A 24997-nucleotide genomic window follows, 5' to 3' on the forward strand; every position below is an offset into this window, starting at 1 on the left:
TATTTTTTAATGATTTAAATGATTCTTTGCCACTTTAAAACGTTTTAGCAATAGCGACACAAGTAAAATACTTAACTTCAATTTGACACGGGGATAAGGTCTTTTTTAAGACCCCGTCCCTATGAATTAATGCACAAAACATACTAATAAAGTTCAGTTCCTAAATAATCGCAATATATTGAATCTGATGACATTATATGTGATGCATCATTTAACTTCATTTGTAAAAGTTAAAGATAAAGTTCTTGTTTGCTTAAGTTCAGTGTGTGATGTTACTGAGTGAAGTTATTTTGTCGGGTGTGCACTTTATGGACGGTCCCTGCATGCGCCTGTGTGTGTGTGTGTGTGTGTGTGTGTGTGTGTGTGTGTGTGTGTGTGTGTGTGTGTGTGTGTGTGTGTGTGTGTGTGTGTGTGTGTGTGTGTGTGTGTGTGTGTGTGTGTGTGTGTGTGTGTGACGAGGAGCAGTGAGAGCACAGTTGCCACGTATGAAAGGAGGAGCAGTCTGCTGGAAGGAGCTCCTCCTCCTCCTCCTCTTCCTCTTCTTCACTGAAAACTTCAGTGTGCATCAGTTCAGGAGAAGTTGTGAGAACTTACAGCAGAGAGATCTCAGTCGATTTTAATAAGACATTTAGGATGGCGGCGAGAATTCATCTTTTTATTGATTGATTGAAAATTTGAAAAGATCCACAGAAGCAACGTTACATAAAGGAGACGCAGGTCTACAATGCTCTGTGCGCATTTCAGAACATGTCGCCAAAGGCAAATAAGGGGTTCAACGAACGTTTAAACCAACATAAATACCAAACACTTCTCTTTTTGCTTCTTAAAGGTGTCAGATTGTGCTGGATTGGAGGGTTTTCGCTCACCAAGAAGCTGTTTCACGATGCGTTCACGAGAAACTGCTTCAAAAAACAAAAACTACAACACTTCAGAAATTAAAAGTAGAACGATTGTAATAATGTGTGACTCATCAATGACATTTGTCCATCTGCACGAGAAATAGTAATTATAGTTTCCTTAACTTCCACTGACTTTAAAAGCATTTCTATGTTGTTTTATAGGCGTAATAACAGTATTTCTGGTGATTTAAAGGCACGTTTCTGTGTTTTAATAATATATATATTTTGTTGTTATGTGAACTCTGAAATGTGTCAAAGCAAATATTGAAAGACTCCAAATAAAGTCATGAAACGGCCATCATTTGAGAGGTTTTCCTATTCTTCATTGAGTAAACAACAGACAAACGTGACCTGGAGCGCGTCCAGTAGTTTGTAGATGGAGCGCGTAAAGTCTGCGTAATGAAACATTGTCAAACCTTCTGATGCAAGCACGGGAGCCAAACTTGTAAGAGCAGCTCGGATCATTCATTCTTTTTTTCCTGGTGGTTTTTTATTATTTTTTTTGTTTGAGGAAGCAGGACCCATCCAGCTGAGTCTGGGACGGCCCCCATCCGCATACCTCAGCGCGAAAAGCCCCGTGGAAAGCCACGACGCGCTCCCTGATACGCTGCCGGGGCAGCCAGTGGGACTGCACTGGGAACCTCCTGCGTCCACGACTGCAAAGAAATAAACCCAGCAAGCACCCCACCGTCTTTCTCAGTGCCTCTGAGCCTCACGCACAGCCATGCCTTCCAAGAACCGACAGAAGAGCGGCGAGAAGAGCGCACCGAGCAGCGCGGAGGATGCGCCCAAAAAGAGCCCGAAAAGCAGCAGCAGCAGCAGCAGCAGCAGCAACAGTAACGGAGTGAGTGGCCCCGGGCCACAGGGGCCACGATCAGGCAGCAGCTGCCTCGGGATCCTCGCGAACACACTGTTTTATGTGGCGTTTCTGGGCGCCGCTGGGTTCGCTGCATTCTACTCGCAGCAAGTCGTGGAGGAAATGCGCCAAACTAACGCCAAAAATGAGCAGAGCGCACAGAAGAACGCAGTACTGGGCGGCAGACTGGAAAGCATCGTGGAGCAGGTAAAGGAGAAAATTATGTGAATGAATGAAAAGAGGGAGGGGAGTTCACATTAAGGCTTTCTAAATGTAAAACAAACAAAGAAAAGTGGTATGCATGTCAGTTTGTGGTTGGAACACTTGACGACTTTGAGTACAATTACATAAGCGTCTCTAATAATGTACTGTACGGGTGGGGGGGGGGGGGGGGGGGGGATAGGTGAAGGTCAGAGTGATGGTGGGGGAAGTTTTCTTTACCTTTTTAAGGAAAAAACCTTCAGTAAAGTGACAGAATAACTTATTTATGAAAAGTTTGCCTGATAACTCATGAATAATAATGACCTGAATGCTGAAGATCAGCCTGCTTTTCTTCCAGATGTTCTTTTCTCTTAGAATAAAAAAATACTTTATTAATGCCAGAGGGAAAACCTCTTTGTAATCAGGCAGACCAGGGCTTATTGTCCATCTCTGCATTATTACATGTAAACTATAAAAAGAAAACTTGCTCCTCTCCCCATAAGGATCATACTGTACTCGGATCAGCCCAGTTCCTTCCAAACACCGACAGTATACATAAGAACAAACTTTTTTTTTGTTCTTTTTCAATCTGTGAATCTGTTTCCATTGCATTATTTTCAGTATACAGCTTACAGGCACGAAACTTTATGAATATCTCAATGACAAGTGAAGCTATTGTTTAAGCCTTTTGAACATAATGTACCTTTTAATGGATTCGTGGCCTTTATGCGCTCAAAGGTGAAATATTTCAGTTTGGGTTGTAATAAATATTAATATTCGAATTTAGACTAAAGGACAATTCTACCTTGTTTGAGATGCACAGTGTTTAAAGTGTAAATTGCACTCAGGGTGCAGCATTTAATTAGAAAACAATCTCTGTTTTCAGCTGTGTGATGATTCATCTTAAAAGTTTCAAGTCAAGCGTGTTTGTTTTCTTCTTTCAATCTGGACGCAAACGGACCAGAGAATATCAAGATGAGAATCTCATAATTCTTGCCATTCTTGATTGGGTGCATTGTGGACGAATCACAGAGAATGTAAACAAAAGTACACATTTCCTCCCTGAGAAGAAGTTCTGCTGCTGGATTATCAAAAGGAAATTAATGTTTACTCTTTTACACATACAAAATTTGATATCGAATAGTTTTCCTGGTAGTTTCCCCACAATCTTAAATGCAAATGAACTCACCTGAACATAAAGCCCATTAGTTCACGAATGAAGCCCAGGACGCATGAAAAGCTCAAGTAAAGCAGGTTAGTGCAGTCAAGGAAGTTTAATAGACAAACGACGGGCTGATAGTCATAGAGAAAGAATGAAAACTGGAATAAAACACAAGTGTCAACGTCATTAATGAATGGAAACGAACGCAGGATCAATACGGTGCTATTCAACTGAGAATATATATTTCTGTAAAACATTAAAAGTGCAATAAAATTAGCTGTTGAAAGTCAAATTGGACAACGTTCACCATAATGAGGTGTGTTTTAAGATAAAAACAGTACAGCTAAAATGATTATGTGATAACTTCTACAATCATGACCCTTAAAAGACACTTTAAATGGCCCTTTTTTGGTAAATTTCTACATAATCACATGTTTCTGTCCCTAATTTTAAAGTCTATAATGATTCAATTCAAAGCTTGGAGAACAAATGACTCACATTGAACAAATTAGAGCTAAAAACTGCTTCTTGTAATAATTACATAATATATACTAATAGTAATGGGCAGTATCCCAAGTCCAAGTCGAAGATGATTTCTTTGGCGGGATTATTCTACCTAGTCGAGCTGCACACTTATGGTTATTGCAATCAAGCTATATGAAATACTGATTGAATGGGTTATGTTTTCATGCTCTGTAGATTCATATCGAATTTTTAATATGAAAAAGGAAGGATTTTTTGCGAGATATGACTGACAGAGAATAAGCAAACACAAAGACATTAATGTCTTTTGCATAATTAGTGTTTATAATTATGACAAATCAGTTTTTTTTATCAGATTATCAAACATTGTTCCGTGTTGTGGATAAAGATGTTAGTTGGATGGACCAGAGAAGACTTTTTTTTTTCAATACAAGAACTGGTGTTGTAGAACCCGAGAACCAAATTTCAAGGTCTTGGTTTTGACGCATTCTCAGGCCCTTTAAAGTCTTGGTCTTGTCTTGGACTCGACCCTTTAAAGTCTTGATCTAGACTCGCTCGAGTCCCTTAAAGTCTTGATCTGGACTCGCTCGAGTCCCTTAAAGTCTTGGTCTTGTCTTGGACTCGACCCCTTAAAGTCTTGGTCTGGACTCGCTCGAGTCCCTTAAAGTCTTGGTCTGGACTCACTCTAGTCACTTAAAGTCTTGATCTGGACTCACTCTAGTCCCTTAAAGTCTTGATCTGGACACACTCTAGTCCCTTAAAGTCTTGATCTGGACTTGCTCTAGTCCCTTAAAGTCTTGGTCTGGACTCGCTCTAGTCACTTAAAGTCTTGATCTGGACTCACTCTAGTCCCTTAAAGTCTTGATCTGGACACACTCTAGTCACTTAAAGTCTTGATCTGGACTCGCTCTAGTCCCTTAAAGTCTCTGTCTGGACTCGCTCTAGTCCCTTAAAGTCTTGGTCTTGTCTTGGACTCGACCCCTTAAAGTCTTGATCTGGACTCGCTCTAGTCCCTTAAAGTCTCTGTCTGGACTCGCTCTAGTCCCTTAAAGTCTTGGTCTTGTCTTGGACTCGACCCCTTAAAGTCTTGGTCTGGACTCACTCGAATCCCTTAAAGTCTTGATCTGGACTCGCTCTAGTCCCTTAAAGTCTTGGTCTTGTCTCGGGATACTCTGGTCTTGGTAACAACTCGGTCTTGGTTCAAACTCGACTTCACCACCAACAAGAACTGAGTCGATGCGATATCAAGCGTGTCATGTTTTGCTGGTCTCACTCAGGTGGCGTCCTTGAGGAGCGTGGTGGATGGCCTGGAGTCGTCCCTGGGCATCACCCGGGTGGAGCTGGAGGGCGCCGTCAGCCGCATGAAGAGAGGCGAGGCGGAGACAAGGAAGGTGGAGGACGCTCTGCACAAGCTGCAGAACAATCTACTCAAGGACCTTTCAGACGGCATCACCGAGGTGAAGGAGTCCAGAGAGAAAGACTTCTCCTCCCTGGAGAAGATCGTGGAGGAGCGCCTGGCGGAGGTCAGCCAGTCCATCACCGCCAGCATGGCGGAGTTCGCCGGCGCTCAGGGCGAAGCGCAGAGCCAGCTGGACGACCTGAAGGCCCGGCTGGTAGACATGGAGGACCCCGCGCTCATCAAGCAGGAGCTGGCGGCCATCGTGGAAACCGTCTACGACATCAAGACAGCCAAGGACGCCAGTGACTCCTCTGCGGCGGTGCTCACGGCGCAGATCAGCGCGGTGAGGGACGAGCTTCAAACCCGCAACGGCGAGGTGTCCTCACTGTCCGAGGAGGTGGAGGCGGTGAGGTCGGTGGTGCAGACGACCACCGGGAGTCTGAGGACGTCGCTGTCCGCCGCCGAGGCTGACATCCAGACCCTGAAGGTCAAAACCGAGGCGCTGGAGAGCGGCGTGGAGCAGGCCGCGGTCGCCGTGCGCATCACGGAGAAGCAGGTGGCCGAAGTGGGCCAGCAGGCTCAGAGGTGGGACGAGCTGGAAGCCAGAGTGAAGTCGTCAGAGGAGAGCGTGGACTCGCTGTCCGCAGACGTCTCCTCCAAGGTGGAGTCACTCGTCACCAAGTTCAACACGCACCAGGGCATCCTGGCCACGCACGGCCAGCTGGTGGAGAAGGTCCAGATGGAGGCGTCTCAGAGACGGAGCGGGCCAGACGAGGTGGAGGACCTGAAGAGTAGGCTCACCGCTCTGGAGAAGAATGGCGGCGGAGCGAAGACGGAGCAGCTGGAGAGCCTGCAGCGCGTCGTGGCCGGACTGCAGGGCCGGGCGGAAAAACTGGAGAGCCACGACCACGCCATCGCCTCGCTGCAGGACGCGCTGCAGAAGACCACAAAGACACTCGCCACCTTATCCAAACAGAAGAAGTAGATCCAGGTGGTTCCCGGCAGAGCCTCATCAGGGGACCCAAACACGCAGCAACAAATCCAAACGGGTCACATTAAACTCCACTTTGTTTTTATTTTATGAAGATTTGTTACTCAGACTGGACGGTTGATGTCATGATGTTGCACACTTTAGTGAGCCGGGGGAGGCGGACTGCTGATCTGTGAACCAACACACACTCTGCACTGTAGTTGTATTTTCATTGTTTTGAAGCATTTTTCTTTAACAGGGCTGTTTTTTTTTAAGGTTTTTTTGTCTTTTTGGGGACCTTGAAATGCAATAATGAGCTCTTTGAGCACTCGTTTACTCACGACGTGGTGTTGATGTGTTTTTTGTACAAGAATAAAAAAAGAAATTCTTGTCGAGTCGAAAATGGTTTATTTACTGTCGCATCGACGACACGGATACCTTGGAAAGAATCAGACATTCAACTGAGGGCGTCACGTAACCTGAAAGAAACAAATGCAACATCGACATTTTTCTTTCTGAAATGTTTAACTTCAGAACAGTCACTTCTTGAAAAAGCAAAGCCCGTGCACCAAAAGCAGGTGTCCTGCAGAAAGCGATTCACCTTCCTGAAAGACGTTCGGGCTCCTAATCGATGCTGCCGGCCGTTCAGAGGCAGGGACATACTTTGTGTATCGCACGGCGGCGTAAACAAACCGGAATTTCAAGTCAAGTAACAGTTTAATTGCGAAGGTGAGGAGCATCTGGTGAAGGTGCAGCCCTGTTATTATCTGTTGGACGTTCGGGACACAAAGACAGGAAGCAGTAAAAACAGGTAAAGTTACAATGAGAAGAATTTTGTCGTTTCTCAGCCAAAATACACTTTTCTTCATGAATCAGATTTACAAAAAAAAAAAAAAAGAAGCTTCTTTCTTTAGTTAAACCCTGAATCAGCTTTACATTTTTTACCCACAGTGCAGCAGTGGGTCTAATCCAGGTGGGATTATTTTAAGATTGCATGTTCTTCCTGTGCTGCACTTCTGCCTCTTTCCCACTGTGGATCACGACGCATTCACATTTTCACACAAATAACTGTAATTTTACAACTCCAATATTCAAAATACATTACTATACTGGAGTATAGTAATTAAATACACTTAATATACTTGATTACATTTAGCTATAGAGCCATTTTTATAAATACTCCATCCAGGCTCCATCTGTCTTCGTCCTATTACAGATCCAACAGCAGGCAGACGTTCACAGGTCAAGACAATTTACAGTCAGCAGATAAGAGGAAACACACACATGCTCAGGGAGAACATAGAAAGTCCACACAGAACAGGCCCTACATGGAGGTATGAGTGAAAACCCACTGCAGCACTGTACAATAAAAAGTTGATATCCACTGAAATGTATATTAAAAAGCTTTCTCTCAGTCAGTATTCAGACGGCAGTGAAAGAAGAACAATGAACTCTCTCTCCTCTTCACGCTGGCCGCTGCATCTCTTCAATATCAGATAAATCAGCCATTTCACTAACTTGTCTGCTCGTGACCGTCAAGTCCCCCTCCACTGCAGTGAGGTTGCTTAAAGTCTGTCGCAGCTCGGCGATCTCCTGCTCTCTCTTCATCAGATCTTCTGCCAAGCGTCCGATCCGAAAGGTCAGATCTGCCAGCTGAGGCTCGAAGGCCCCCAGGTCTCTCCTGATGGTGGCCACCTTCGGCTTCAGGTCGCTGGCGAAGGTCACCGTCCTGATGAGGCGGGCGCGGCCGCTCTCCAGCTCCCTCAGCTGGTCGGAGAGCTGCTGGTCGGCGGCGGCGAGCTCGGGCAGGCGCCTCCGGAGCTGCTCGATGGCCTGGGAGTTGCGTTCGGACGCGGCGCGGAGATTGGAGACCCGGTCGATGCTGCCGGCCAGCACGTCCCCGATGCGTCTGACCATGCTGTGCTCTACCTGAGAGCTCTTACCTTCCAGCTCGCCCACCTGGGTCAGCAGGGAGTCCAGCTCGGAGCGCAGGCCGTCCATCCTGCGCACGTCCGTCCTCACCGACGCCACCTAGAGGCCACGCGGGAAGAGAGACGTTACAGCTCCAGGGTGTGTAACCTTTATGAGCAAAAGACGTTTTCGCAATTTTCAAATAAAATTTGTCTGGAGCCACAAAACGTAATTATATAAAGAAAAAAACATTCACAGTTTGCATTCATGAAGTGTTATAGCGAGTATTTACATGTACTTCATTATATTTTTAGCTTTTGTAGCCATTTTTATTAAATTTTTTTTAGATTTCTTCCTTTTTTTTTAATGGATGCATTTTGGCTGTTTTAGCCTCTTGAGCTATTTATAGTCGTCGTACGTTTCCTAATGGTTAGAGATCGTTTAGCTTTAAGTTTTCTACTTTCACCTTTTTGTCTTAATTTCTTCTACTTTTTTAATGTTTTCACTGTTTTGTCATAATTTCCCCCCTTTTTTTGTTTTTTCCTGAAAAAAATCCATACTAGCAATTTCAACAATTTTAGTTTGAGCATTATTAGAATTTTTCATTAAATAGTTTTAGTAATTGTTTCCGTTTTTAGCCAATCCTGGTTGTTTCAGGTGTTTTACCTTCTTTAGCTGGAGAATAAAAAACATATTTGAAAATCAGTGAGGGATGCAACTAAATGAAAACACCTTGCAGTCTGTATATCCAACATCCTTCTTGAATTAGTTAAAATCACACCTACACATTCTAAAATATCTGGATTTCTAAGTGCTGACAACAGTGCATAAATCCTCCTCTACGAGTAAATATTGTAGTTTGAGAAACTGAGAAAAAAAAACCTGGAACGTTATGTAAGATGTAAATTACAATACACTTCTGAACGTTTAAAGAACTTAACTTTAATACATCAATAATAGAAATGATGCACAATGCTCTTTAATTTAGTTTTTGGGAGGAAGATGCTCTATAATCTGGACGTCAGTCGAAGGTACACCGGTTTGAATGTCGCCACACACCTTGTTGGTGAAGTCTTTGGCGATGGCCGAGGTTCTCTCCTGGATCTGTCCCACAGCGTCTCTCAGGGCCGTCAGGCTGCTCTGGAGCTGAGCCTGTTTCTCCGTCAGCCCGGACACGAACTCCTTCAGCCCGAGCACGTCTTGCTCCAGAGCCTCCAGCTGAGGCTGCAGCGCCCCACGCTGCCCCCCGAGCTGCTCCAGCTGAGGCCCCACGCTCTCACACTGAAACACAACGTCCAGCATATAGAGGAGATGGAGGCCGGTGATATTACCACGCAGGGTTTACTTCTTCAAAAAGATTAAAGGAACCCGGATTTATTGTAAAATGAGGCGGATTTTTATTAAGAATACATTTTACATTTGTAAATACTCATTGATAAAACACTCAGATGCAGCTTACTAACTACAATACTTAAAGGTTTTCTGTTTCTCTAGGAAATGGATAAACCTGACAAATGCGTATATTTTATGACTTATTGTTTAAAAATCTCTAAAATTTGATTTATTTCTCAACTAATCTTGTTCATGTGTCCATAGTCTAGGAGTACTGGGATTAAACATGCTGCTTCATGTCTATTTGAACAGATTTTTAAACTAAAAACATAAATCGGGCCACTTTGTGCACGAACTGGGAGTAAGAGCTCCTTTTAAAAGGAAACACGACGGAACACATCAGTGTTCATGTCAACTTCTGAGAAGTTTAAAGCAGAGGTTTTCACAAATATCTTTGGTTGACAAATCTTTTTAAAAAAATAACTAAAGATGAAGCTATTTCACCAGGAGGCATCAGTAACATCTGGAATAATTCAGTTCTTAAGCCTTCAGTTATTAAGCTGCCGTGTTCTAGCCTAATGAAGCAAAGGGACAAATAAAATTCTTCTTTTTTATTACTTTTACAGTACCGGTGTTCTTATCACTTATAGTTTGTTTAAACAGCATTTGTTTTATGGAATTATCTGTATCTCTTTATTTCATGTAAATGTGTGGACTGTGCACCTTTATATCTTATTTATTGTCTGTGCAAGACTTTGGTATCTTTAAATGTGTTTAATAAAGTTGGTGCTCAAAAACTTTAAAATTGTCTCAATGAGTCGACTGCATGAGCTGCACCTAATGACTATTTTGTTGTTTAATTGTTTGGAAACATGGAGGCGGTCATTAGACACCGATCGTTAATGTAGAGGGCATAGGTGACAGGAAGAAGACAGTAATAACGGGACAACGGGACACTGGAAAATTGTCATTGAAAGAATGATTATTAATTTCAGACGTATCTCACTATTTATTATTCTCTAACACACCTGGAAATCTATAACAATAGTCTCATAAATAAATTAAACTGTGAATCACATAGCAGAGGTGAACTAGAAGGTGTTGCTATAAAATTGATAAAAAAAAAATGTCTGCAGGTTGTGAAACAGTGCAAGTCGGTTGTTTTCTAAAATAAAACTTTAAAGCTGAACTTCCTTGAAACTCCTTCGTGATAAATGTTCGTACGCAGAGGAATCATTCAGTCGGCTCCTCCAGCTCGTGCATCTTCCACTCCTCCTCCGCCTCTTCGTCTCTCCACTCCTCGTCCTCCGGAGCGTCCGAGGCGTCTCCGCCGTCCGCCCGGTTTTCCCGCAGCACCATGGTGAGCTCGTGCACCGCCTGCTTGACCACGGACAGCTCGTTCTTCATCTTCAGGATGCTGTTGTGCGCCTGCAGCGTGTCCAGCTCCTGCTGGATCTGCAGGATTTCGTTCAGCGCCTTCAACATGCTGTCCTCGGTGCCGAACACCTGCAGCGTCACCTCCTCCAGCCTCTTCTCCGCCCCGCTCAGGTCGCCGCCCAGTCGCAGGATGGAGCGCACCGCCTCCTCCACCTGCGGCAGGTGCTCCTCGCACTGCTGCGCCCGCGGGGCGACCTCCTGCAGCTGGGAGTCCAGCTCGGCCTGGCCGCGGCTCAGGCCGCCGACCTGCTCCTGCAGCCGCTGGATCTGTTTGGAGTTCCAGTCCAGCTGCTCCTGCGCCCGCTTGGCATCGTCCTCCTCCGCACGCTCCAGAGCGCGGGCATTCCTCTTGGTGCTGTCCTCCAGCTCCTCCAGCTTCTTTGCTAGCGACCGCGCCCTCCGCTCGGCCTCGTTCACCTGCTCAGTGGCGCCAGCGTGGCCGTCCCGCGACTCGGCCTTGAGAGCGACGAGGTCGGAGTTGATGGCGGCGAGGCGCTCCTGCCACGTCTCCGTCACGTTGAGGAAGTGGGCGTTGACCGCCTGCAGGTCGCGGGAGGCGGAGCTCTCGTCGGTCTGCATGGCGGAGACCGCGGCGTGGAGGGTGGAGACGTCCTGCTGGAGTCTGGTCGCCAAGGAGACGGTGGAGAGCGCCTCCTGCAGGTCGTCCTCCGAGGCGGCAAGCTGCAGCCGCAACACAAAAACAGGAGGGCTGTTTCTGTGGAAACGCTACGATCCTCGAAAAATCGTCCTCAGTAAAGTGTAAAATGAAGAATCTCTTTATTGTTTGTGTTCGGGGCCAAACATCATCCAGTTTGATTTTAAAGACGCCGGAGCGTCAGGAAGATAACACGATAACCAATAAATATTGTTAGAATTCAAACTATACTTAGTTTTAGTGCAAATTAGTACAATTACATTGTAAAAATTAAACTTTCTTTCCTCTTTATTTGTTAAATGCTCAAGTAATATTTGTTAAGTTCTAGAAAATAAAGAATAGCAGTCATTTCTATTAAAAATTCAGTTTGATGTTTTTTTTAACAATATGTAAGTTCATCCGAGAGGCCGGACCAGAGTCTGTGGCGGGCTGGTTTTGGCCCCCATACCGTATGTTAGGCACCCTTGTGTTAAGGACCATTTCATGTTTTCACTCCCACAAAATCAGCCTCATCATGACGGAGAAAATGTTGGTTTATTCTGAGGATTTTGAAGTGAATTGACCCTTTAACCAGCTTCACTGTGGATGAGGCGCATATGTGACATTACTATGTAAGTTGGCGATGTTTATTTGTGCTTGCTCTGTCAGATGACTATATAAAATTTTTAATTGCCCTTCTCTTTGGTATTTAGGTTCATGTCCTTTAGGCTCTGTTTACACAACAACAATTCAAGTGAAAACGCATTGTTTTTGCATTTTCGTTTCAGTAAAGCGTCGCGTTTACACTGCAATGCTTTGAAAACGATGTCCGTTTGCATGAAAAAGGCAGAAACACTGAAAATGATGTTTTCACGTTGGGCCACTAGTAGGTGCTGTTGTTAATGTTATAGCGTTTTGTTCTCTGTAAAACAACCAACGGGAGAACACGGACATTCTAGTGGACAGATGACCAAGTTGGATTGTTGTTATGATGACTGTCAACTAGAAAACTACCAAGTCCCAGGAGAATCTGGACTGGGAGTCAAGAAACTCATTTTCAAAAACTTCCACTTTGGGAGACATTTTCAAGAAGTTGCATTTTCAGCGGTCCTGAGAGCCATTGTCGTGCAAACGGATCAAGCTCCAACATAATTTTGTCTTCACTTGAAAGCAGCTCAGTCTATTGTGTTGAAATCGCGATAAATGTCGTGACATATGGCGATATATCGACTGTAACTAACCTTCTGCGAAACCCGGCTGATCTCCTCCTCCATGTCGAACAGCCTGGAGGTTTTACCCTGCAGAGATTTGTACTTCTCTTCAATCTGGGAAAACTTGTCATTGTGCTGCAGCACCATCCTGAAACAAAAAAAAAACTTCATTCACAAAAAGAATAAAGAAATAAACATAAAATTATGAGCTGGTGGTGCGTTCACTTACCAGCTGAGAGCTCCGCACGCTGCAAGCGACAACAAACACAACACACTTTTAAAGTCCGGGCCTGAACTTGCTTTCTTTGCGTTTTCTCCGCTTTCCGGTTTCATTTTTTGCGCTTCATTCTGTCCGTTGAGGGTTTCTGAAACTTCGTCACTTACTTTTTGTGTTTTCTTTCTCTGTTTCACCTCCGTCGGCATTTTAACACAAACCTCACTTTTACCTTTCCGGGAACTTAACTGAGAAGAAACACCAGTAATTGTCTATTTGTCACTTTGTGGGGTGAAAGAATAAATGGCAGTGATTAATGCGGTCATAATGCTGTCATTAAGCCGAAAAGTTTCGTTAAAAGCTGCGTTTTGTTTCCGTTAACGCAACAAAATCATCCCAGCTTCTCGCTGCTCCGTGGAAAAATGATGACTTCAGGTGCATCCCGTAAACGCGGAAATATGACCACTAGGGCACTAAAATGAAATAAACAGAATTAAAACTATAACAAAAAGATGGTAAATGGATTTTAAACTTAACGCAAATTCTTCATTTGTAATACAAACACATAACAGTAAGTCAAGTTTAACACAGTTTATTAAACTGAGCTTAATATTTGTTGCGTTCCCACAGCCGAGACGGGACACTGAAGGCACCAGCTGCCACGTCAGCGGCTGCCAGATTTGGGGGATTAATACAGTTTTAGATGAATAAACTTTGCCAGTTTGATGCAATTTAAGATTAATAAAGTGTTGTATTAATATAATTTCATAGTTTAATTAACTTCTTCATATATAAAGTGTTAGATCAATAAAGTGCTGGATTGTTAAAAGTTTAAAAATTCAAAATTTTAGAGATGAATAATCTGATTGATTATTGAAGGCTTAGAAATTAGGTGGAATGGGAGCCACCCCTTTCCTTAGTCTGAATAAAATTTTGGACTGCTGCTTGCACAAGAAAACACATTTTATGACTTCTATAATCTGATACTTTCCAAAGTCGTGTAAATATTAGGAACTATAAAACCCACACACATGCAGTATAGCAGGAAAGAAAAACAACAGGAAGCTGAATATCTTAAACATGAGCCATTTATTTGGCATAGCTTCAAAAATGTCACTTACATGTCGAGTGTGAAAAACGTTCAAAAGGTTATGATCAGTAGCTTCGGTTCAAAGCTCTGCACAGCAATGTTCCAGCATACATTCAGGATGTGTGATCCCAGTTATCAGAAGAGCCATGCAAATTACACAGGAGGCTGTTCTTCTTCTGTTTAACAACAAAAAACGGCAGGGAAATAAAAAGAAAGAACTTTAACCAAACGTCGAGAGGCAAAGATTACAGTACATCCTAGCAGAAGTTGCCACGTGCAATTTATGAGAAATTATGTGCAAAAAAAAGGAAACAAGATGACTCCAAGATGATGCAATGTGACTGAGATCTTTGGGCTAAGGCTGGTAGAGATTGAGGGAACCAATATTGTAAATACTCTAATATTATTCCTTGCCCTCTTATAGTGACTCACCAGTCGTACGACCATCCTGTGCAGACTCAAACACTAACCTCTAGCTCTCTGTGAATGGAGGTTTTGCGAAATACTAAAGCAAGAGCAGAAGCGTTTCTAAAACTGTGATGAAGCTAATTTCTTTCCTTGAATCAAACACAGACTCTCTGCTAGTGTTTCACCTCCTCTCTAACTCCTGGACCTCGGCAGTATGTAAACAAACAAAAAATACTTCCAAAGCCTCGAACGGATTCTACACATTCAATAGAGTGGCGACGGGGGCATATATCACGTTCACAAATTCAGAAACCCACCAGATACAATGCAAATTCAACAAAAGGGAACTCAGAAAACCCAAATATCACAATCCTCCTAATTCAACTTTAAAGATGTGGACTGAGGGGAAAAAAAATAGTGCAAATGATCCACGTCAAGCAGGTGTAATCTGGTACTTTTCCATCCCAGCAGGTTTTAGGAGAGTTTCTGACTCGGTGTTAACGGCTATCACATCAGAAAGCAGCACTGAGCGTTTTATTCTGTGAACTCTGACTGTTGAAAATATTAAACCGGACTCATGGCCATGAAGGCAGAAGAGCTTGTCTTTCTATCTGGAGCTTTTATAATGATGAAGGATCACAAGAGAGACAGAAAAGTCAGGATCTTCTCATCACCACAGTGCATATTACAATACATCGAATTAAACATGGAAAATATCCTCTGTAATTTAATGTCGTATGTTCAATTCTTATTAGTTCTTCTAGCTCCAGGTGAGACAGTTATAGTGGATCCTGAACCGAAGATGAAGATAAAAATACGAATACTATAAATAATTTGCTTAATTTTCTCGTTAACAGTGTTGCCTTCTCGACGAAAATACATCCAAACGTTGACTCAGATCCTCATCTGCTCCTTATCATTTTTCATCCATGTCCTGCAGATTTTGGTAAATCCGACATCTTGTAGATCTGTTTCTTTAAATAATACCTACATTTGAAGTGAGTTATGAACCAACCTGATCAAGTATGTGAGCTTTTCTGTCTCTGTTGGGATCAAATACCGTTTTTTTAAATCGCAAACAGGCCACAAAATGTTGGTGAAAGGTAACGAGGTTTACTGTGGAAAAACACTCTTCTTCCCATTGTTACCAAGACTCATATATGGGAATATAGGTTAGGGTTACTCGTGAAACCTCGTCAGAAACAAGCTACACCTTCAAACAAGTTATGAAATCTGCCAAAGACACAAGAGAAAAACATAAAACGCCTCACAGAAATGTGACCTGTTCAGCTGGTTGATTGAGATTTTTTACACGGCTGCCTCGCTCGCATCCGAACGCGTCCAGCTTAGACTAATGTGGACGTCAGGTTTTATGATCCGTTTGGTTTCTAAAGAGGGAACAGTGATTAACTTGCAGGGTGTTTGCTACTTCAGAGGAATTTAAAGGAATCTGAATGCTTCTTTAACCAGCCAACAATCCTCACTTTACTTGAATGCTCAGTGAATGAATATGTACATCTGGGAAGTATGAGTCTGTTTTTTTCATACATTTTTGGTCCATTAAGTACACTTTGGGACCTGGAAAGGACACTTTAAACCCTGAATCAAAGTTAAAAAAAAAAAATAACAACAACAACAACAACAAAAAAAAAAAGAGTATGTCAGTTTAGTGGGCACTTGCGACAGCATCATCTTGGCTACATAAGTTTTGACCTCATTAACGAAAGAAAATAAAATGAAACCCCCTCCTTCAAAACACCACACACCTTCCCAGACTGCCAACTCTTACTATCTAACTCCCCCACAAATCTCAAAATAACCTAAACTAAATGTTCTTCATGTCTGTACTTGACTTTTGATTCTCCCTTCAAATTGTGCACAAAGGAAATATTTCTGCTGTAGATTTTGTGCTTTGCTGATTGTTGTATGAACGTTATCCAAGTTAGACGAGTCATTAATATGTGAATACGGGGTTACGTCGGGGCAGATTCTGTATGCTTCTTTTTCTCTCAAAATGAGCATCCATTACTCACAGTGACTCAGGAACTATAGTGATCCTGTGGAAAACAAAAAGCAAAAACAAAAGACACATGAGGATTTTCACTGAAGTAGTCAAACACTCAGAAGTCACAACATCAGGTACCCTGGTTCAACCCCCACCCTCCACTGTCAGCAGGTCCCAGACTCACAGAGCAGAGACGGGGAAATATAGCAGCTCATTTAATAAGAAGGACCCATTTAGACGACGACTTTTTAAGTGAAAATAACTTGTTTTCGCAATTTTGTTTCAGAAAGGTTTGACATTAACATGACAACATTCTGAAAATGATGTTCGCAGCATTACTGAAGAGTTCCACCTTGGGAGCAGTTCTCAAAAAGTTGTGTTTTCCCCATTTCCACGGAGTTCTAATGTTTTCAAAAAAGTTTCTTTTTCCACTGTTGCCATTGAAATGGAATGTTTTCCGAAAAGTTGCATTTTCCCCGTTACCACAGAGTCGGTGTTTTTGAAAAGGTGTGTTTTCCCCGTGTCCATGGAGATGGCGCATTTTCAAAAAGTTGCATTTTCTGTGGCTCAGAGCATCCTTGTGTAAACGGGGTCTGATTGTTTGTCTCTGATTTTAACCAACATGTGTGGTTTTGATGTTTCTCACCCTGAAAGGAGTAAAGTCCAGTAAAATTCAATAGATTTCTGGTTAAAACATCCGTAAACTGAGTTTTGTCCTTAGCTGTCATCACATTAGCATTTATTCGGCCCCTGATCCACATGGCGGTGTAGTTGGTTAGTGGGAATATCACTGGATGGAGTCCAGGATTTTCTTGTAGGGCTTGTATGTTCGTAGGTCGTTGCTTTTTTTTTTTTTTTTAAAGTTCAATGTCTTAAAAGATGTGTCTGAGTTGAAAAATGACCGTAAGTGTCCTGTCGGTGTGAATTTGAGTGTACATGATTATCTCTCTGTGTCTAATGTTGTCATATTTCCACGGATAAAACTGATCGTGCGTGTGACTGACCTGAATCGAGTTAACGACTCCGCTGGCCATGACCGACAGCTTCCCGGCCACCGATCGCACGCCGTGTTTGAGCTGCGACATGTCCGGGGCGTTGGGCAGCACGTTACTCAGGCGGTACGAAGAACTCGCTGCAAGACAACCACAGGAAGCACGGAATGTTCGAGATGTGAACATTGTTCATGGTTTGCAGGGAATCGCTTGTGTTTTTATTGTCTTTAGTAGAAACTGGAAGTGTAAACATTACAGCTCAGTTTAAAACTGTAAGATGTGTAATTGTTTTGCAACGTGTCAGTCAGTGATAAAATAAGCAATCAGCCACCTTAAAATACGATTTAATGGTGAAACCTGGACTAATACATTTTGATTAAAAAATGAATAACTTAAAAAATCATGAGAAATGTAATAAACAATTTATGTGTTTCCAATGATGTGTTTTAGTGTGACAGGACGATAATCGCACATTAAAACCAACAAGTCTGTAGTGTTGTTTCTTCATACTAATACATTTTTCGTTCACATCTTACCGTTCTGTTTCTTTGGATCATCAAACAGATCTGCTGAACTGATGGCAGAACTTGCAGAAAATCTTTCCAGTCGTGTTTTGGCTTCATACTTCAGACAAACAAGGAAGAAAAAAGATAATTTTAAACACTGAATGAAACGTCCATGTGTCAGCGCGAACTCTTCGCTACCTCAGAGTTGTCTTGTTTTCCAAAGTACATGTCAGACGAGATGGATTTGACGCCGTCTCCAAACTTTCTGCGAGCCTCTCCCGTGTCCGAGACCGGCTCCGGTTTCCTCCTGGACGTCGGCCTGGAGACACACAACCGGAACCAACCGGGACAATCAGGCTTCAACAGCAGGAACAAGAGACGTCAGGCACACGCTGCAGATTCTTCATTTTGAGTCGGCTCCGAGGCTTTAAACCAAACCAACAAGCATCTGTGTGGTTTTAGAAACACGTCATGGTCCCACCTGTCTTCAATGGGCATTATGGTGGAGGACAGGTAGAAGTCTGGTTCTGGCTTCCTGCTCTCTTTCATCCAGCCTCTCTCTCCTGTATGTCCCCACTGAGAGGACAAACTGTCCGAGGGGCCGGACTCGTCGTCAAACCGATGCAGGGCTCTGAAGACAGGATGGAAGAAATGTCTCATTTACCCATTAAACAGACTTGATTATATCTAAATCTTAAAAGTATAGGGCTGTGTCCATGTTTTCATTGACATTTACAGCATTTATTCGAGAACTTTTTTGGGACATTTCTTTTATACTTTGCAGCAGAAGATTTCATTTAAATTGGCTTCATGTTGAGATTGTACTCATTTTCGGTGGTAATTGTTTGGTTTTGTGAAAATATAGACATTTTAATCATATATACTGAGATATCTTTGACACTCACTTGGCACAGAACAATTTTAGTCCATTAGTGTAAAATGAAATTGGTTTTAAAATTATCAGAATCATAACTACTGCAAAAGTTACAGCTAAAATGTTTTGTCAAGTAACATTAAGCTCTAAAGATAATTTATTTGTGTTACTTAGAAATTAAACTATGTGACCAACAGGAACTAAAGATTGATTTAGTATGACAGTGAAATGGTTAAAAAGATTTATCACTATTTTTTTTCACAATAGACACAAGAAGAAAAACATTCAAGAGTTGTAATAATACAAACAGTAAATCAGAAAATATATTAAAACAAAGGTCAAACCTATTAAAAAAAAAAGATAACTTCTTAATTTTCTCCCTTTAAACTTGTGAATTATCTTTTTTTGTCTTCCTCTCTCAGTTTCTTTTGAAGAGTAAGAATTCATATTTGACCTTGATGTGAAAGACCCCTCGTCCTCCTCTTCCTCCACAAAGCGTCGTCCCTTTGAGGCTCGGGTGCCGACGGGAGTCTCCTGCTGGATGATGTGCATGTCCGAGGTCACGGAGTGAGAAACTTCACTGAACAGAGGACAAAGACACGAAGACGTCAACACAGAGAGAAACAAAAGTCACTCTGGGGTTCACAGCAGGATTCCTCGCGGCGGTCCGACCTCCTCATGCCCAGGCCCATGCCCAGCCGCTCGGCCTGCTCCTTCTTCTTCCCCTCCAGACCCTTCAGCGTCTTCTCGTCGGCCTTCCTCTGCTGCTCCAGCTCTTTGTAGGCCAGCCGCAGGGACGGGGTGCTGCCAGGAGGAACAAACGAAACTTGCATCTTCATTTTAAAACTGTACAACCGTTCATTAACGCTCAATTGAAAAAAAGAGTCAAAATGAACTGGGCTCATCCGTCACACACAAGTATGGTTAAGTCCATCCAAATGAAAAGCAGAGAAGAAAAACGACAAAACGTAGAGAAAACTATCTCCATAAGCAACTACCTGTTCAGAAACACAAAGTTTCAAGCTCACACCCAACACTTGGAAAAAAATGTCCCAAAACAAATTATTTATAGGAAAGATCCTGCTATTCTGCATTATTTATCAACCTTTTGGTTTTAAAGTTGGTATTTCCCCATATAACTGCTAATTCTAATTGAAATAAAGAAGGAAAGGAGTGTAATAAGGACGGAGTATGTACTCTGGCTCCTCCTCACACTCCAATGCTTCCTCTAAGATTTACACTTCAGAAAAAAAGAACCGACTCTGGATTAAATGTTGGGTGTTTCATGCAATAACTGGATGCAACGAGTTACTTAGATTTTCCTTTTCCCTTCTGCAGAGTGCAAAGTGGCTGTCTCACGTGGAAGTCAATAGATTAGCAGAAGGAAGTAACCCAACGCGCTCTCACATGGACTCCTGTGTGTCGGCCTTGGGGGCAGCGCCAGGGTTTTCCTCTTTCTCCCGGAGTTTATCAGCAGCCTGCGCTCTCTTCTCCAGCTCGGAGAAACTCTGGCTGCTGACCTTCTGAGCGCCCAGACCGCCTTTCTTAGAGGCCAACTACAAGCAGACACATAGTTAATCCAACACAAACACTCAGGAGCGTCTACGGAGAGCGTGCATCGTGAACATCAGGCCCGATACATACGGTCTTCTTGGCAGCTGTTGGCTTCTTCTTGAGGAGAGAGGACGGCTCTGATGGAAAAGACAGCAAAGTTACACGCGGATTATTTTGAAACCATAAACATTAAGATATCAACCTTGATGTGCTGTAATTGTCACATTATCACGTGTGAGTCTTCACAGCTGCTGTAGAGACACCGAGAGCAGAAAGAGGTTCCACTAAACTAGGATTCTGGGGTCTCAAGAAGAACAAACCTAGATTTGCTTTTGGTGAAACGCTCAGCATGTCAACACCGGGACCCTCCTCTGAATTATCTGAAAATAGAGGAGACAAACGATTATCCATGAAACTGTTTCATGATTCTGTACACATCATCAATCAGTAACGCAGGCTACCATTCTGGTCTTTGTCCTGTTCTGAAGTCTTCACTGTCGTTAAAGAGCTCAGACTCATTTTGTCCATGTTTAGATTATCAGGAAGATCCTACAAGACACACAGAGAGTAAAGACTTCAGTACGATCTGGACGGACATACAAGCGAGGGCAGAGAGACGGACGAAATCATTACTATTTACCTGAGAGAGCAGGCTGAAGAAATCCAACTGTTTGTCACCCGGTGGAGTCGGAGACTGAGGAGGCTGACTGTCCAGCCACAGCTGGAGGAGGAGGAAGAGGGTGGAGATGAAGAGCAGGGGGAAGAAGAAGACGGAGGAAGAAGAGGGCAGATTAAGCCTTTGTTAAGAATTGCAGCATCAGTCAATGACGGATGATAAATGGTACAAAAACCCTACGCTTCATATTTTGATCAGACAAAACAAGCATTTGGGATTATTGTATTTTCACCAGACGAAAGCGTATAAAGAGAAAATGTATGGAGGAGTAAAACACAACTGAGGATCAAGATGCATTATAAAGGAAATCTGCTGACAGGAGAGGAGCGCTCAGTCCAGCATTGCAGAAACTCATAAGTGAAGTTATCCCTGGTGTAGGAGTCACATTCTAGTGAGACTGTTTAAAATATCTAAGTCTGAATGTTCTTTTCCAATCCAAATGCATTTGAAGCTGATTGATGTCTGAATATAATGTGTTTGTCTCAGTATTCGCCCGGTGACGGACTGAAGACCTTCACCCCTCGTTGGCTGGCAGCCATAACTTAGATAAGCCGTCTACAATAGATTTGCTCAAACCTAAACAAAGAGAACAATCAAGGATTTTCTTGGCGTGTCAGCAAGTGTGTAAAAACTACTGCAAACCACACATTTAAACACGTGTCTAAGTTCACACCCAGGATCAGCGTGACAGTACTTTTCTTTGGTCCAGTTTAGGACACAAACATCAACAGCACAAGTCCAGTGCAGAGCAGTGTGATGCTCAGCGCCCCGCTAAGCGGTATGGAAGACAGACCGGATGGTTAGAATGCTGGCGCACACTGGTGTCAGAAAATACTTCCATGAATAAAGTGAACTAGCAAAGTAATCATAGCAGAATCTGTTTCAATCTTTAGAACGAACTTCTGACTTCATCTTCCCTGCAACTTGTGGAAGAAAGTCGCGAGTGTGTTTCACCTCGGTGCCGTGGCGTCTGGTCGCCTGCGTGGCTAAAGTCTTTATCTTCTCCCTGTACAGCTGTGCGGCTCGGCTGTTGTACTTGGTGTTGGCGGCGCTGGCCGTGCACCCGTGTTGGTTGAAAAACGCATTCTGCCATAGAAAGAAAACAACAGATCAAAACAGGGAACAGTTGGATCTTATAAGTGTGTTTTTAGGTGCAGGTAGCATGCCGATAGTTGACCTCTGGCACTCACCGCACTGGCATTTCCTCCCACTTGCATGCATCTTAGCTGGAACCACGACCAGTTAAAATCCAGCTCAGACGACCTGTGCAGCAGAATGACTGGATTATTTATGGAAAATGGCACCTCTTCCTTCCAACCGAGTCCTCTCTGAATTTATTCACTTGTTCTTACTTTTGTTCATATAAATATGTGTTTTCAGGAGTTACAGAATATCTGCAGATGGTTCGTTATTTTAATTTCATGCTGTAAAACGGTATGAAAATGGCAAATGAGTGAGAGCTTCTGCCTCGCTTTCCAAGAAAGTTCTATCTGTGTGTGTTTGTCATGTAGTGAAGAAGCTCATGTTTCACGTGTGACACACTGGTGAGTCCCGTCTATGACTGCAAAGCTGGGATTAGATCAGCTGGAGTAAACAGGAGAAGAGGGAAATGCCTGGTGTGTAACCGGTCACCTGCTGCGTCTCTTTGATACCTAAAAAACTCTCAGACTGGTTGGTTTGATCTAAATCTTCCACACATTTGTGTTCAAATGAAGACAAACCAAAGCTTAGGTCTAATGAAGAGGCGCCTTTCCAAGATTAGTAGTTTAATTCCACAGGGGTTTTCCCTTTATAACACCTTTTTTAAAAAGGTTTAAAAACCTTTCCAAACAATTTCTTTGTTAAAAATAAATATTTCCAGACATTTATCACTAAAGGAGCTCCACGCTAATCTTCATTAATCCTCCAGTTTATACTGAGGCTGTATACAAGTGGAGTTAAGTGGTTTTGCAAATCAAAACATTATGAGGCTTATATTTTTGTTGTTTTGACAAAGTTGTTTCTGTACATGTCTTACAGGTCTCTGCTTTTTTATTGATTAAAAATGTAATGAAAAAGTAAATGAATAAAACTATAAATAACAGCTCTATGAGTTTGATGAAGGGAATCTAAGGAAAGTAAAATATAATAAATATCATAATAAATGATTATTGCTCAAATTTAGCAAAAGAAATGTTGTTTTTTGAAACAAGTAAATCATACAAACACTTCTCATTAGTAATGTACTGATCCGAGGAGGCTTCTAGTAGGTTGGTGGCGGATTAAAAAAGGAAAGTTGCGACTCACCTAATAAAGGACAGATGCACCCCCAGAGACCGGTGAGTCCCGGAGCAGTCGATACAGAGAAACACACCGTACGTGATGCTGGCCCAGCTGGGATTTTTAGCTGCACAGTCAAAGCAGATCTGGAACACAGAGAACCAGAAAAACCACTGGAATGTTAAAGTCATCAAAAACAAGCACTCTGCTTTTATTATAGTTTAGATGAACATATAAGTAGAAAAAAACAGTAGGCTTAAAAGGAGTGAAAGCACTGTAAGGAATAAAACAAAGGCATGTAAGGAGTAAACAAAGGCATAGAAGGAATAAAAACAGGTGTACAAGGTATACAAGGAATAAAAGAAGGTATACAAGGACTTAAGGAAAGTATACAACGAGTAAAGGAAAACATATAATTAGTGATGTATACAAGGAGTAAACAAAGGTATACAAGGGGTAAAAGCAGGTATACAAGGACTGAAAGGAGGTATATGAGGAGTTAAGGAAAGTATACAAGGAGTAAAGGTAAGCATATAATTAGTGAAGGGATGTATACAAGGAGTAAACAAAGGTATAATAGGGGCAAAAGCCGGACATTTACAAGAAGTAAAAGCATGTAAACAATGAGTAAAAGCATGAGGTATATAGGGAGAAACGGCAGGTACAGTATATAAGGAGTCAAAGAAAGTATACAAGGAAGAAAAGCAGATATACAAAATGTAAAAGCAAGTATACAAGGAGTAAAATGAGATATACAAGGAGTAAAAGCAGGTATACAAGGAGTGAAAGAAGGTCTACAAGAAAATAAAATGTGAACATTAGTGGGCCTATGATGAAGCCAAGGGGAACACCCGTTATTTTATTGTGCCAAGATTCAAAAGTGTTTACACTAAGAATTGTCGGTTTAGAACAAAGCAGAAATATGTGTTTTATGGTTTTATCTAAGGATCTATGTATATAGAATAACACATTTAGCTCAAATTGCCCGTTTTCTGTCAGCATTAGTTGTTATGAGGTCACCTGTACGGGTGTGGAGCATGAGCTGTGTGTCAATGATAATTCAAACAGCTGTTTGTGAATTCGCACGAGAAAACCCACGAGTCCCCCACACTGCTGCGACATTATCCAGAGAGGACGAAAAAACCCCGCAGAGCTCAGGTAGCCTGGCGAAGTTTCCCCAACACTTCCTAACACTGATAATGTCTTCACAAAGCCTCCACGGGGAGAAAACGGGGCGTTTAACCGCCACCAAGTGGCTCCAAACCGGACATTCGTGAACTGCTGGTTCAGCCTGGACGTGTGACACAAGTGCGACGTGTCAGACGATGTTTGACTTCACGCGGACTTCCTCGTTCACAAACTCTCACCTTGTTGGTCTGAACCGAGCGGAGCCGCTTGAAAATGGCGGAGATGTCGTGTTTGCTGGGTTCTGCCATTCTTCTACCTGTTGGGAACACCTGGCCGCCGCTTCGGGGATTCTCATCAAAAAACGCAGTCCTGCTTTTTCCTCGATAATAACCAGAAGCGACACGTCAGAAACGCAACGTCATTGCTCGGCTTCTGATTGGATGAAAATGACAGGTGGGTTTGTTTAGGTCGCGGTGGATTCTGGGAAAGGGAGTCCACGTTGTTAGTGTCATGCGCGTCAACCTCTCCGCCATCTTGGTCCGGGCAAACTGCGTCTCCTGATATGTAAATTTAAAGTTTGCACACTTTAATAATACTTTTAACAGTTTTATTTCCACAAGTATTTATTATGAAAGATATTTAGGTTTTTTTGTACGTGAAATGTTTTGTAATGATGACAGAATTTGTTCAAAACTACATAATTTTATATTAAAGATACAAGCAGCATTAAAGGGTTCCTCGCTAATTGCGGTACTCCGACTGAGAACTTCACCTGAATAGTGGACACACGTGGCAA

The 24997-nt window shown here is 42.7% G+C and overlaps 3 protein-coding genes across 4 annotated transcripts; 1 reads left to right on the forward strand and 2 right to left on the reverse strand.

Annotated features, from left to right (window-relative positions):
• Positions 1 to 635: 635 nt before the first annotated feature.
• Positions 636 to 6852, forward strand: ckap4 (cytoskeleton associated protein 4). Its single transcript, XM_080491773.1, has 2 exons — positions 636 to 1962; positions 4879 to 6852. Exons 1-2 carry the CDS (start codon positions 1624 to 1626, stop codon positions 5983 to 5985), a joined length of 1446 nt encoding a protein of 481 aa, XP_080347899.1. The 5' UTR covers positions 636 to 1623; the 3' UTR covers positions 5986 to 6852.
• Positions 6164 to 13142, reverse strand: ikbip (IKBKB interacting protein). 2 transcript variants are annotated; one of them, XM_080491775.1, is made up of 4 exons: positions 12725 to 13142; positions 12526 to 12643; positions 8941 to 9162; positions 6164 to 8001 (listed from the first exon to the last, which is right to left on the reverse strand). In XM_080491775.1, exons 1-4 carry the CDS (start codon positions 12916 to 12918, stop codon positions 7435 to 7437), a joined length of 1101 nt encoding a protein of 366 aa, XP_080347901.1. In that variant the 5' UTR covers positions 12919 to 13142; the 3' UTR covers positions 6164 to 7434. The 2 variants fall into 2 exon arrangements, with proteins under 2 accessions (XP_080347901.1, XP_080347900.1); XM_080491774.1 differs by lacking the exons at positions 6164 to 8001; positions 8941 to 9162 and adding an exon at positions 9261 to 11331.
• Positions 13143 to 13780: 638 nt separating this feature from the next.
• On the reverse strand, positions 13781 to 24615 carry arfgap3 (ADP-ribosylation factor GTPase activating protein 3). Its single transcript, XM_080492347.1, has 16 exons — positions 24441 to 24615; positions 23101 to 23219; positions 22005 to 22077; positions 21769 to 21900; positions 20779 to 20859; positions 20600 to 20687; positions 20459 to 20518; positions 20229 to 20275; positions 19992 to 20140; positions 19257 to 19388; positions 19039 to 19164; positions 18192 to 18341; positions 17909 to 18029; positions 17741 to 17828; positions 17217 to 17344; positions 13781 to 16264 (listed from the first exon to the last, which is right to left on the reverse strand). Exons 1-16 carry the CDS (start codon positions 24507 to 24509, stop codon positions 16247 to 16249), a joined length of 1581 nt encoding a protein of 526 aa, XP_080348473.1. The 5' UTR covers positions 24510 to 24615; the 3' UTR covers positions 13781 to 16246.
• Positions 24616 to 24997: the final 382 nt, after the last annotated feature.

This window comes from Lipophrys pholis (assembly GCF_963383615.2).
Source record: "Lipophrys pholis genome assembly, chromosome: 22".
In the NCBI taxonomy this organism is placed as follows: Eukaryota; Metazoa; Chordata; class Actinopteri; order Blenniiformes; family Blenniidae; genus Lipophrys; species Lipophrys pholis.